The 13,097-nt window shown below is 42.3% G+C and overlaps 1 protein-coding gene across 9 annotated transcripts in view; it reads left to right on the forward strand.

Annotated features, from left to right (window-relative positions):
• Positions 1-13,097, forward strand: part of SRD5A2 (steroid 5 alpha-reductase 2) — a 106,703-nt gene that overhangs the window by 55,755 nt on the left and 37,851 nt on the right. The window contains exon 1 of one of the 9 annotated variants that reach the window (XM_089327776.1): positions 7,096-7,321. The exons of the other annotated variants lie outside the window; for them this stretch is intronic. Coding sequence (XP_089183902.1) covers positions 7,233-7,321 — 89 coding nt within the window. The 5' untranslated portion in view covers positions 7,096-7,232. Of the gene's footprint in view, positions 1-7,095; positions 7,322-13,097 lie in introns of those variants that run through there. 9 annotated transcript variants of the gene reach the window in all.

Genomic DNA, 13,097 nt, shown 5'->3' on the forward strand with positions numbered 1-13,097 from the left:
GAGGCTCTGCGCCTGGTACTTGTCCTCTACAGTGAAACGAAGAAGCACCAGTGTGCATCTCCTGCTCTTTCTGGGGTAAACTTTGGGTGGCAGCAATGTCAACCTGAGCACAGCAGATGGGTGAAAAAATCTGAGAGGAACCAGGGTCATGCCAAGGATCTGGGGCTTGTCTGCATTTTGAGTGTGCACAGGACAGAGGGCAGATGGACAGGTTGGGTTTTTAGGGCATTTAGAAAGTCACCCTTCTTCCCTACCCAGGTTCAGAACTGACTGAGAGGTAGACCCAAGAATTCATCAACTAGAGACCGATTCCCACCACCCTTAGTATTGGTAAGGTGGTTTGGGGGTTTGTATGCAGTGTAGATGTTGAACTGTGTAGGTCTCTTAATACTGTACTTAAAAAGTACTCAGCAATGGCAGGGGCCGCACAACCACAGGCTTTTTGCAGTGGCACCAGCTCGGAAAAGACCCAGAGCTAGGTACCAAGCTGAGCTACCCTCCCTCTGTAAGAGGCTTGAGTGAAGGACGATGGGAAGACCAACAGGGATGCTCTGATAAGGGGCCCTTGGCAAGTGGGAGGGGGAGCACCAGTGTGCTTTGTCCCTGCACAGAGTACAAAAGTCATCTACCTACTGATTTTTGCCAGAGCCTGGTGACTTGCTTCTGGAACCGGGGCTCTTTCCGTTCCTCGGTTGACTGCCTGCCGTGCGTGGCAATGGGGATACGGAAGTCTGGACTCAAGTTGTTTAAAAAATTTCTTTGCTCAACTCAGGAGCCTAAAATGAGACTCAGTGCCACATAGAAGCTCTAAATTTTTAAAACCTCTGAACTGAGGCCAGAAGTGCAATTTGCCTTCCATCTCGTTCTGGGAGAGGGTGAAGGGAAGCAGAAGCCAATATTTATTGAGCTCTGGATGTTCACGGCTGTGTGTCATGTGTCTCACATTGCTATCTAAGTTTGTCCTTGAGATTACTGTTGCTGTGGCATTGTGTTGGGGTGAATGGAGCAAGCTTGGGAAGGCAGGCCCTGAAGCTGGTCCTGGTACGAAGGTCTAGTCCCTGAACTGTGGGTGGGAAGTGGTGTAGGAAGAGGGGTCCATATAGTGATCTGTGACTTAAGTTGTCCTGCACTCCTTGTATTCAGTCTTCGATATTTCTACTTTTTAATTCCAAATATCTTCTGTATCTATGCCATATTATCTAATCTTAAACAGGCTGTAGGCCAGGATGAAACTGTTCTCTTCTATTTGCTTTGTGTTGTCAAAGCTGACCTTAGGAGTTATTGTGAACAAAATAGGAGCAGTTGACTTTGATGTTTTTCCTATTTTACCATGAAACATCTCCACATCCTTTGTTGTGTGAGTACAATCTCTTTCTCTGTCCTGTCTCTGTTCTTGTTAAGGAGCAGAGTGTGATCTTGCTTCTATCCTGGAAAACTTACCTGTTCTATTCCTTAGTCAGCCAATGCTCTTCACTTGCCCAAGTTACATATTGATTGAGCAAATCCAAATATTAGTGTATTGGGTTGTTTGTTTTCTTATAGAGTTTTGACAGTTGTTTATGTATTCTGAGTGCTAGTATTTTACCACCTAAGTTCTTAGCAAATACTTTCTCTCAGTTTGTATCTGTCTGTTTTATCATTTTGATGAAGTCTAATTTCCCAGTTTATTCTTATTATTTTGGACAGTCAATTATTCTAGTTAAATTTGTTGAAAGTACTATTTTTTCTCTCCAATGAATTGCTACTGCACCTTAAATTTAAGATGCTGATTACAAAGGTGGAGTTGCACATTGGATTGGAATCAGATCTGATTTCTGATTCAGCCGCCTGCAGACCCTGGTTGGTAACAGCAGTAGTTCAAGTCATTGAGTTCCTGCTACCCACATAGCAGACTTGGATTGATTTTTGGTTGCTGGCTTCATCCTAGCAACCCTGGCCCTGTCCTGGCCACTGCAGGCATTTGAAGAGTGAGTCTATGGATGGAAACTCTCTTATTCATTCCCTCTCTTTTCTTCTCAAATAACTATAAAAATAATTTTCAAAAAATCAGATTAAACAAATAGATATTTTGCCAAAGACATGCAGATGGAAAATAAGAATATGAAAAGATGATCATTATCAGTCATTAGGGGAATGTAAATTGACCTCAATGAGGTACCAGGATGTATCTACTAGGTTGGCTAAAATTAAAAAGACTGACCATACCAAGCATTGGTGAGGAAGTGGAAGTCTCATACAATGTTAATAGAGTTATAAAATGGCAGCCAGTTGGGCAAACATTTTTTCATTCTTAAAAGTTAAACACGTGATGCAGTCATTCAATTCTAGATATTTTCTTGAGAAAAATAGAAGCGTATGGTCATGCAAATATTCAGATAATATTGTTTGTAGTGGCTTTATTTTTAGTAGCCCAAACCTGCCAACAACCAAAATGTTAATCAACAGGTGGACAGGCAAACAAGCTGTGGGCTTGGCCACTGGAGTGGTGGAGGGGAAGGGAAAGGGAAAGACCTTTGCTAGTATCTCTGTATCTAGAAGATGGTTTTAGATTAGACCAGTAGGTGCATTTGTGCATTTCAGGTAAAGTACTTGTGTTTATTATGAACAAAAATCATTCTTTACAACATTTAAGCTTTATAGATGTCCTAGGGTGACCGTGTATGATAAATAGTAGAGGTAGTGAGTTAACCAATTTGTATGTATCTTTTTATTATAGTTGATATAAAAGATGTGTCTTGGACCTGGAATTGTTAAACCACAATCTTATACACACTGTAGATCTCTCAGGGTTGGCAGCAGAGGGGCAGAAGGAAGTATAAAAGAAGAAACCTATGCAAATATGTTTGTATTTATATTTTGGTGATAGCCATCAGTGGGTGTGCATTTCTGTTGGCTGTGTTATAGGAGTACATTAAGTAATTGAATGGAAAAATACCGTCTTGCTAATCATTCAATAATACCCATCTGATTATGAATTGTCTTAGAAGTATTACCGTTAGTATACCCTGTTGCTGTGTGCGTCATTTTAAATTGGACAGTAAGGGAATGCAGTGTCTTAACTGTAACTTAGCCAAAACTTGTTTTTAGAGGCTTGTTATCATTTTTGTCTTACACAATTTTCATCCCCAGGAAAATCAGAATTACAGTTTTTTCTAACAGATTGAGTTGATGTAGTATGTTCTTGGTTATCAAAATACTCATATAGCATTGGGATCTTTGGACTTGTAAATGTTGGTGAAGTGTGAGAAAGCATGATGCACACACTCTATGAGCTTAGTCATTTTTAAAAAACTTTTTTCTGGTATGTCTGACTGGAACATCAGTTTTATGGATCTCAAAGAAGAAGATTTTTCTTTCATTGAGTTTCTCTATTTCCTGTTTACTATTTGTTTCCAGTTTTTATTTTCATAATGTTTTCTGCCTGCCTTGAGTTTAACATGCTTTCCTTTTTCTAATTTCCTAAGGTGGAAGCTGAGCCTAGCGATTGTGACCTTACCTTTCTTCTAATAGGGACATTTATTACTCTGACTCCCACCACAAATATTGTTTTATGACACTTCACAAATTCTGATGTTTTTGCCATTTTCATTCATTTCAAAATATTTATATTTCTCTTCTGACTTATTCTCTTATCCGTCTTATTTAGGAGGGTGTTATTTGGTTTTTAAATGTTTGGGATTTTCTGGATGACTTTAGTTATCAATTTCTAACTTAACTCCATTTTGGACAGAGAATATGACTTTTTATGACTTAAATCCTTTCAAACTTATTGAGTTTAAAACTCACATTACTGCCAGGTTGTGTCTTCTTGGCAAATGTTCTGTGTAAACATGAATATACATACTGCAGTGAGGAGAAGTGTTCTAAAAATGTCTATAGGTTAATTTGATTCGATTGATAGTACTTTTCACATCTCTTGTATCATGCTGATTTTCTGTCTACTTGTTTTATCAATTATTCAGAGAGAATTGACATGTCAGATTAAAATTGTAGACTTACTTCTCTTTACATATATTTTTAAAATGATTTATCCATTCGCTCAAAAGGCAGAGTTAAAGAGAGAGAGATCTTCCTTTCTGCTGGTTCATTCCCCGGATGTTCGCAGTGGCCAAGGCCGGGCCAAAGTGAAGCCAGGAGCCTCATCTGGGTCTCCCACAAGGGTGCGTAGTTTTAATAGCTGTTTAATGTCATTGCCTACTAATATTGACATCTGTGTCATTTTTTGGCCTGTTTTGATGGGTTAATTGTTACTATTATGGGAAGTGTTTTTCTGCTTTTTGCGTGACTGGTAATCTTTGTGTGATAAGAAGTTGCATCTTGTTGAGTGTTTGGTGTTTTCCTATTCCTGTAACTATCCCTAGGGTTTATTCAGGGATGCAGTTAGGTCACTTGGAAGTTATTTGTTCCTTCAGATATTGATCTGATTTGTTAGGTTGTTCAAGTGGAGCGTTAGGGCTCCGGCTAATTCATCTTTTCCTCTGAGGTAAGTATTGGAGTATTCTAACCGCTATTTCATGCCTGAGGAATTTTCTGTCTGGCTGGTAGAAACAGGCTCCATTGAGTATTGCTCCCTTTGATAGTTTTGTTTCCTCATATAATTACACTAACAGTCTGAAGATCTCTGGCCTCTCTCTCCTCTTGGGTACTCTGTTCTGAGAATTCTACATGTCTTGATCTCAAGAGATGTCACTTCTGTTTTCTCAACTCAGGAAGTCTCCCACCTTCTTTCTGAGTCCCCTAGCTGGGTCAGTTATAAGGCTGACCTCACTTGGTTTTTGTCTCTCAATGATCACTGTCTGTCTTGTAAGACATTGTTTCATATAATTTGACTTTTTCTTATTGTCCTGGAGAGTAAATGTTTCTTGTTAGCCTGTCTTTGCTGAAAGCACAAGTCTCTTCTATGGGTTTTAGCATCTGTCTTTAGTAATCTGATCTTTTTTTTTTTTTTTGACAGGCAGAGTGGACAGTGAGAGAGAGACAGAGTTAGAAAGGTCTTCCTTTTGCTGTTGGTTCACCCTCCAATGGCCGCCGTGGCCGGCGCGCTGCGGCTGGCGCATCGCGCTGATCCGAAACCAGGAGCCAGGTGCTTTTTCCTGGTCTCCCATGCGGGTGTAGAGCCCAAGCACTTGGGCCATCCTCCACTGCACTCCCTGGCCACAGCAGAGAGCTGGCCTGGAAGAGGGGCAACTGAGACAGAATCCGGCGCCCCAACCGGGACTAGAACCTGGTGTGCCGGCACCGCAAGGCAGAGGATTAGCCTAGTGAGCCACGGTGCTGGCCGTATTGGTTTTTAATGGCTTCTGATTATATTCAATGCTATGCCTCAGCCCATTGTTCTAATACTATACGTTCTTTAGAAAGAGTCTATATGTTAATCAAATGTCATAGGGTATTCTGGAGCATGTGTCTTCCCACCCATCTAAATTCTCAATTACCAGTGGCCAGTACCTTTTGTTTTTTAAGCAAAGTGATTAGTGTAGACATAAATATGGGAAAGCTCAATTAGGATTAAAAAAAAAATGATGAAATTCCAAAGTGAGGTTTCAAATGACCATTTTCTACTCCAGTCCTCCCAACTCCGGCAGCAGACATTGAGATTACTCTCTGGAGCTGGATCCGGTGGTTGGAAGTGGGTCCTTTGGCTTGCTGATGGAGGAGAGAGGAGATTCGTTGTGGCTCCATTGAGTATTGCTCCCTTTGATAGTTTTGGGTGATTGTTTCCTAATATAATTACACTAACAGTCTGCAGATCTCCGGCCTCTCTCTCCTCTTGGGTACTCTGTTCTGAGAATTCCACATGTCTTACCTATCCTTTTTTTGGTATAAGTTCCAGTCCTCTCCCAACTGATGATCCAACTGATGATCCAGTCTTAGGATAGCCGTTCTGTGAAATGACTGTAAGCTTCTATTCCTATGAATGTTTTCCTTGGACATTCTGCAGGGATATTGTTTGTAGCATGGCTCAGTGACTTTTCCTGTGAAGACCCAGAGGAGAAATTTCCCCTGGTCTCAGATTAGAAGCCGTGAAGACCCCCCTGAACAACTGAATTGTGTGTATGTGTGTGTGTGTTGGTTTGTCTGCTTATGATCACTGATTGCATTGGTTAGTAGAAAATTATATTTCTATATTTTATCACAGTTAATTTTTTTTCCTATTCTAGCAAGCATATCTGACTTGTTGGCATAGAATCTGAGTATTAATTTTAGTTATTGTTCTCTGTTACTTTCATACCATTATTTGCATATGCCTTCCTATTCTGTAAATTTTATGCTACCTTGCTACACTTTATACATCTGTGTTTATGGCCTTGAATCTTTTTATTCTTTGTTTTTTTTTTTGGGGGGGGGTAGAGAAAGCTGCGAGTAAATAAAATCAAATTCAGATTAAAATATTTTTGCTCTATTCAAGTGTGTGTTAAAATATTCAGAGAATAAAGGTGCTTTGAGAATAAAAAGGAGGCTCTGGAATGATGGTAAGGAACACTTTCCAGGAAAGTTACATGAGCCATCATTAAGAAGGGGGGATACTGAATGGGTCAGAGTGGTGTTTCCAGGGAAATTTTTCCATAACTGAAAAGGCAGTGTAGGATTTTCTGCAGAAAACTTCATCCTTTTTTTCCTGATTGGAATCTGGAAAGGCAAATATGCAAGGAAGTATTCTGTTCTGGTTGGTTGGTGGCAGGACAGGTTAGGGTGGTCACGTCTGGAGCCTGGAGATCAGACAGCCAGGAGGCCCAAACATTAGTCATTAGATGCTGATGCAAGCCAGAGGCAGAGCCAGGGTATCCAGTGGCAGGATAGCTTCTGGGGGTGGTATCCAGCCATGTGGGTACACTCAAAGGTAAGAACAGAGCTGTGTACTGGGTTGAATAGTGGAGCCCTTGAAGGTTCTTTGCAGATGCAATTAGATGAGGCCATACTGAGTTGTTGCTGTTACACAGCAGGTTAACACCACCTGTGACATTCCCTGACTGTCACAGCCATTTGGGGAGTCCATCAACAGATGGAAGATCTCTTTCTCTCTCTCCCTCTCTCCAACACTCTGCTTTTCCAATAAATAAAAGAAATCTCTTATTTATTTATTTTAAAGATGAGATCTGGGGCAGCCGCTGTGGCATAGCAGGTTAAGTTGCTACCTGCAGTGCTGGTGTGGCATATGGGTGTCAGCTCTTGTCCTGGCTGCTCCACTTCTGATCCAGTTCCCTGCTAATGGCCTGGGAAAGAAGTAGACAATGGCCCCTGCCACCCACATGGGAAATATGGATGAAGCTCCTGGCTCCTGGCTTTGGTCTGACCCAGCTCTGGCTGTTGTGACTGTCTGGTGAGTAAATCAGTGGATGGAAGATTTCTCTCTCTCTCTGTAACTGTGATTTTCAAAATAAATAAACAATTTTTTTAAAAAAAATGAGGTCATACTGGATGAGGATGGGTCATACATCTATTATTACTGGTGTCCTTTTAAGAAGAGAGATGCGGAAAGACAGCAGAAAGAAGGCATGAGAGGATAGAGGTAGAAATGGGCGTAATGCCACTACAAGCCAAGGAATGCCCAGGATTTCTGGCCATCACCAGAAACGAGGAACAGTCAAGGAAGAACTCTTCCCTAGTGACTTCAAGGGGAGGAAGCTCTTGCAAACCCCTTGGCTTTGGACTTCATACCTTCAGAGCTATGAGACAATACGTTCTAAAATTGTTTAAGCATTTGTGTTAGCTACTGAGTTTCACACAGAAGTACTGGGAAGCTCATACGCCTGGGAGAGTCCCATGAGGGATCAGACACGTGTCAGGACAGCACAGTTAGGTGGTAAACAACGTGGGTCCTGGTTACTGGAGTTGGTGCAGTGTCAGAGCAGTGGTTGCCTTCAAGCTGAACCTCTCATGGCCAAGGGCTCTTAGTATCTCTCTACACCAAAGGTCTGGCACAGGAAGGCTCAGGTTCTCCTCAAGTGCAGAAGCACCTCTCTTGTGTGTTTTGTGTACATTGGCCTCCCAAGTCAGATCCCCATTGAAGAAAGTGACTCAGTGGTATGGGTGGATGTAGTTTGCCTAGGGTCTCGTTTCTCAAGTCCTTCATAGTGCTGATCTGGAAGGTTAGATAATAAGCACTAACCCTGTCTCTACTTGTTCAGATTCAGATTCTGTGTCAGAAGGTTGGGCAGAGCTGAGCTCTGGCAGGCCAGGAGCTGGCTGTGGGAGCTACTCTCACAGTCTGTGATTTTCTAAGAGTGTACGAAAGCTGGTTCGGTTTTAGAAGGAATAGCAGCCGTGGTGTTTGTTCTAGGGAAGTCCCCAAAACAAGGCCCCCAAGGTGTTCATTCTGGATCTTGAGGTTGCAGATCTCCAGAGCTGTCATTGGCTAGCGTAGGTTCTGGGAATGTGGCTGAATTCTCATCCATTCCTGCTCCCTCTGCACTTTTTCATTCCCTCCTCCCATTCCACCAAGCAGCAAAATTAAACAATTTGTTGGTGACCAGGTGGGTTCTGCATTGCATTTCCTCCTGAACAGCCTTTAATAGAAATGGAGCAACTACTCCGTTACAGGGGGAAAAAAGTGGTTTTATTGAATTGAGCGTTTTACTAGGTTTGGCACTCCAATCTCTGGGCATAGCCTGTGAAGAGGCCAAAACATCTGAGCAATCAAATTAGAAAAAAAAAAAAAAAAAACCTAAATCAGCCACCTGAAGTCACTGTGTGGTTGTTTTAAGCCTGGCTGCATGTTAAAGTCATCTGGAAGAATGCTTAAATCTACTGCTGCCTAAGATCTTAGCCCAAGATTCTGATGAGTTAGTCTTCAAGATGCTACCTTCCGTTTAGTAATGGTAAAGCCACTTAGGTGGTTTGAATGTGTGGCCAGGAGTGTGATCCTGTGATGTGGACATGTGTCCATGCAATGACAAATTAGCACACACTGAGTGGTTTAAAGGAACAGGTATTTTTTTTTTTTTTCCTCTCATCATCCAGAAGGCCAGTAGTCTGAAGTTAAGACACCAGTAGGCCTCCACTTCCTCTGGGAGCTTTGATGGAAAGTCTGTCCTTTGCTTCTTCCAGCTTCTAGAAGTTGTTTCTTTACCTTGGCTTCTGTCTTCACGCTGTCTGCTCCTGTGTGGGCCTTATGTCCATCACGTATGGAGACACATTTATTCAAGGCCCACCTGGATTCTGCTGGGTGAGTTCCTTCTCTCAAGATCCCTTCTTTAATCACATATTTCACTGTAAAATAATATTCAATCTTTCACTATAATGTAATACAAACAAGTTCTGGGGGTTAGGAAATAGACATAGCCTTTTAGGGGGCTACCGTTCAACCCACCACACAAGAAATCACAAGAAGAGTAAGATTGAAAGTAGGCACCTAAATTATCAATTAAGATGGCCATCTCTCATATTGGAGTGCCTTGCTTAAATTCCCAGCTCTGGCTCCTGACTCCAGCCTCCCACCAGTGCAGACCTTGGGAGGCAGTGGTGATGGCACAAATAATTGGGTTCCAGCCACCCTCAAGGAAGACATAGATTGCATTCCCAGCTTCCCTATTTGGTTACATCCCAGCCCTGGCTATTGTGGGCATTTGGGGAGTAAACTAGTAAACCAGCAGATGGGAGCATGCTTGCTCACTCGCTCTCTCTCCCCCTTCTCCCCCTCCCCTTCTCCCTTTCCCTCCCTCCCTTCCTCCCTCCTTCCCTCCCTCCTTCCCTCCCTCTCTCCTTCTCTCCTTCTCTCTCTCTTTCTGCCTTTCAAAAAAAAAAAGTCAACTTGGATTTGCTTCACCACTGACTCATTTTGTGTTTAGTCACCTTCTCACCTGGCCTGTACATCCCATTCTCTAATATGTCCAAACTCATTATTAAATAACAGGTGCCATCTGACTATACTCACAGTGAGTATTCCTTGTCAGTGTTTGTGTTTATTCCTTGGCAACAGCCCTGAGAAGTGGGCCAAGGGCACAGAGGACTTGTCCCTCTGCCCGCTGGCATCCAGAGAGGCTCCAACAAGGAGAAGCTGCTTGGTGGTTCTTCTCTAAAGAGAACATCTCAGGGGAAACTCCATTTTATGCTAATATGCAAATAAACTAAAACTTAACCAGTTTTGACTTTATGCTCAGAAAAAAACATCTGGTGGTTATTTCTGAAGAGAAGAGTGTAAACTACAGTAATCAGGACTCTCTTGGTTCCAAGTGACAGGAAAGCCCATGTGAATGGGCTCAAGTGAAACCTTGATCTACGAGCTACTGTAACTGGAATGTTCCAGCTTCAGGTTCAGATTGATGCAGTGGTTCCAAAGGCACCATCGGGACTGGGTTGATTTCTCTAGCTCATGACTCTACTTGCATTGGCTCTGGTTTTAGGAAGGGCGTCTTTGGATGATAGCATGACAGCTGTAGCCTCCAGAATCTTGCATCTTTACAGGTTCAAGGCATATGGAAACAAGCATTTCTAGGAAAAACTATAAGCAAGGCTTTGTTGGGGTTCATTGGGTCACATGCTCATCCCTGATACAACCAGTGTGACAGGGCTATCTCCTGAGGAGACACCCCCTCCCCTGAGCACGTAGGCTAAGGCTGGGAAGGAGGTAGGTCATGGTGGAGGACCAACACAGGTCTCAGAGAATGGAGAATGAAGATAGTCATTGCCAATGCAATTAGGACCTTGGAATGAAATGCATGCAAACCAAACCTGACTTCTTTTCCAGAGCATGTGGGATTTTATTTTCCAGTTGTATGAGGGGACTTCAACAAGTTCTTGGAAAATAGACTTAAATGATAGATATTTATTTTGGTGCAAAACCATTTTGAGATGCATGCATATATGTGTGTGTATACATATACACAATGGAGTACTATGGACATAAAAAAAGGATGAAATGCTGTCATTTGCCACAAAGTAGTTGGAACTAGAAGACATCATGTCAAGTGAAACAAGACAGACACAGAAAGACAAAAATGTCTTCCCTCCTATGAACAAAAAATGTTATTAGGGGCTGGGAGGGGTTGGAGGGACAGAGGGAGTTTGGATTTAAAAAACTGGGGAGGGGCTGGCGCCGTGGCTCACTTGGTTAATCCTCTGCCTGCGGTGCCGGCATCCCATATGGGCGCCGGTTCTAGTCCTGGTTGCTCCTCTTCCAGTCCAGCTCTCTGCTGTGGCCTGGGAGGGCAGTGGATGATGATGGCCCAAGTCCTTGGGCCCTGCACCCACATGGGAGACCAGGAGGAAGCTCCTGGCTTTGGATCAACACAGTGCCGGCCATAGCGGCCATTTGGGAGTGAACCAACGGAAGGAAGACCTTTCTCTCTCTATCTCTCACTGTCTGTAACTCTACCTGTCAAATAAAAATATAAAAAAATAAAAAATTGGGGAAATTGAGTGTAGGTTACAGATTGTGATGAATATATTGGAAGGGAAATTGCATGTAAAATATATTGGGACTTTTGTACAACTCTACAGTTTTTCTTTTGTAAATTTAACACTATCTTGAAATAAAAAGTTAGAAAAAAAAATCATGGGTTTCAACATTTTTTTGCACCAGAAAAAACTTATCTTTAATCCCATTGTCCATGAACTTTTTGAAATAGTCATGAACATATTGGTCACAATTTCCTTTGCCAGCTGGAAGGGAATGAATTGTTTTGAAGCAAAACACCTTAATTTAAATCTCATTTTCTCTTGCTCTCTGTAGCTGTGTGATGTCAACACACTAGATGCCTTATCAGGACCGTCCATCACCAAGACACATAAACAGGATAGGCCTACCTGGCAACCATGGGATTGGTATGAACGTAAGGCAACTGTAAAGACTTCAGGCAAAATGATCTTTCTGTTTTCCCAAACCTGGATTAGGATTCTTCTCTAACTGCTTTTCCTGTCATTATGGCAGAGACTTCATATTTCCTGGGGATAACAAATGCCATAGAGAATATCCACATTAAAAAGATAACCGCATCTCTCCTTTTCCCGGGTCTCTCCAGTTGGAAAAAGACCCCTCTTCCACCATTTCAGTTCTCATTTTCACAGTGGAGTTGGTTTAGGTTGGGTAAATACTGTCAGATTACTATTTGATTAGAGTATTTATGTGAAGCATGAATGAGTGACAGGTTCAACTTTGCTTAAGGTATAGTGTTTATCTTCAATCTTCTAATCTGGATTGAAGTAAGAGTTTTAGAGAAGGTACTAGGCTTCTTTCCCATTCTCTTACCATCAGTTGCAAATGTGATCACAAACGATGCTAACTACACAATGCTCCACTTCTAAAAGGGCGTTGGCCATAGGTTTTAGCTATTCCTTAGAAGACAATAGAAAGTGGACCCACCTGAGGGATTTGGACAAAGGAATGGTAGTTTTGATAATAAAACTGGAAAGATTTGGAGGCTTGGAAATTTCCAGGAAAAATAACCTTTTAGGATATGATGTAGGCAAAGAGGGCAGAAGATATGATGTGAAGAAACAGAGTGTGCTCTTTACCATTTCCTAGGACATGGGTCCCAGGGCACAGTAGTGACCTTCCCCTTTGTTCTTGGGCTGGCTTTGAACTGAGAAACTCTAATGATGTAGTTCCTTAGTTCTGGAAAAAGAAAAATTTAGACATTGAATTCTAGTGTTTACTGGTACATACTATAAATAATATTTTTTCAACAATCTGAGGTTGGGTCATTATTATCTTTTAAAAAAAATTTATTTATTTGAAAGGCAGAGTTACAGAGAGGCAGAGACAGAGGCAAAGAGAGAGAGGGAGAGAGAGGTCTTCCATCCACTGGTTCACTCCCCAGATGGCTGCAACGGCCGGAGCTGAGCTGATCCGAAGCCAGGAGCCAGGAGCTTCTTCCAGGTCTCCCATGCAGGTGCAGAGGCCCAAGGAATTAGAGGATCCTCCACTGCTTTCCCAGGCCATAGCAGAGAGCTGGATAAGAAGAGGAGTGGCCAGGACACGAGCTGGCACCCACATGGAATGCTGACAGTGCAGGTGGCCAGCTTCACCTGCTATGCCACAGCACTGACCTCTATTATAATCTTTTTTTAAAGATTTATTTATTTATTTGAAATTCAGAGTTTTATACACACACACACACACACACAAAGGGGTGTGGGGGAGAGAGATGGAGAGAAAG

This window comes from Oryctolagus cuniculus, chromosome 2 (assembly GCF_051225735.1).
Source record: "Oryctolagus cuniculus isolate XC-2025 breed Fujian yellow rabbit chromosome 2, ASM5122573v1, whole genome shotgun sequence".
Taxonomy (NCBI): Eukaryota; Metazoa; Chordata; class Mammalia; order Lagomorpha; family Leporidae; genus Oryctolagus; species Oryctolagus cuniculus.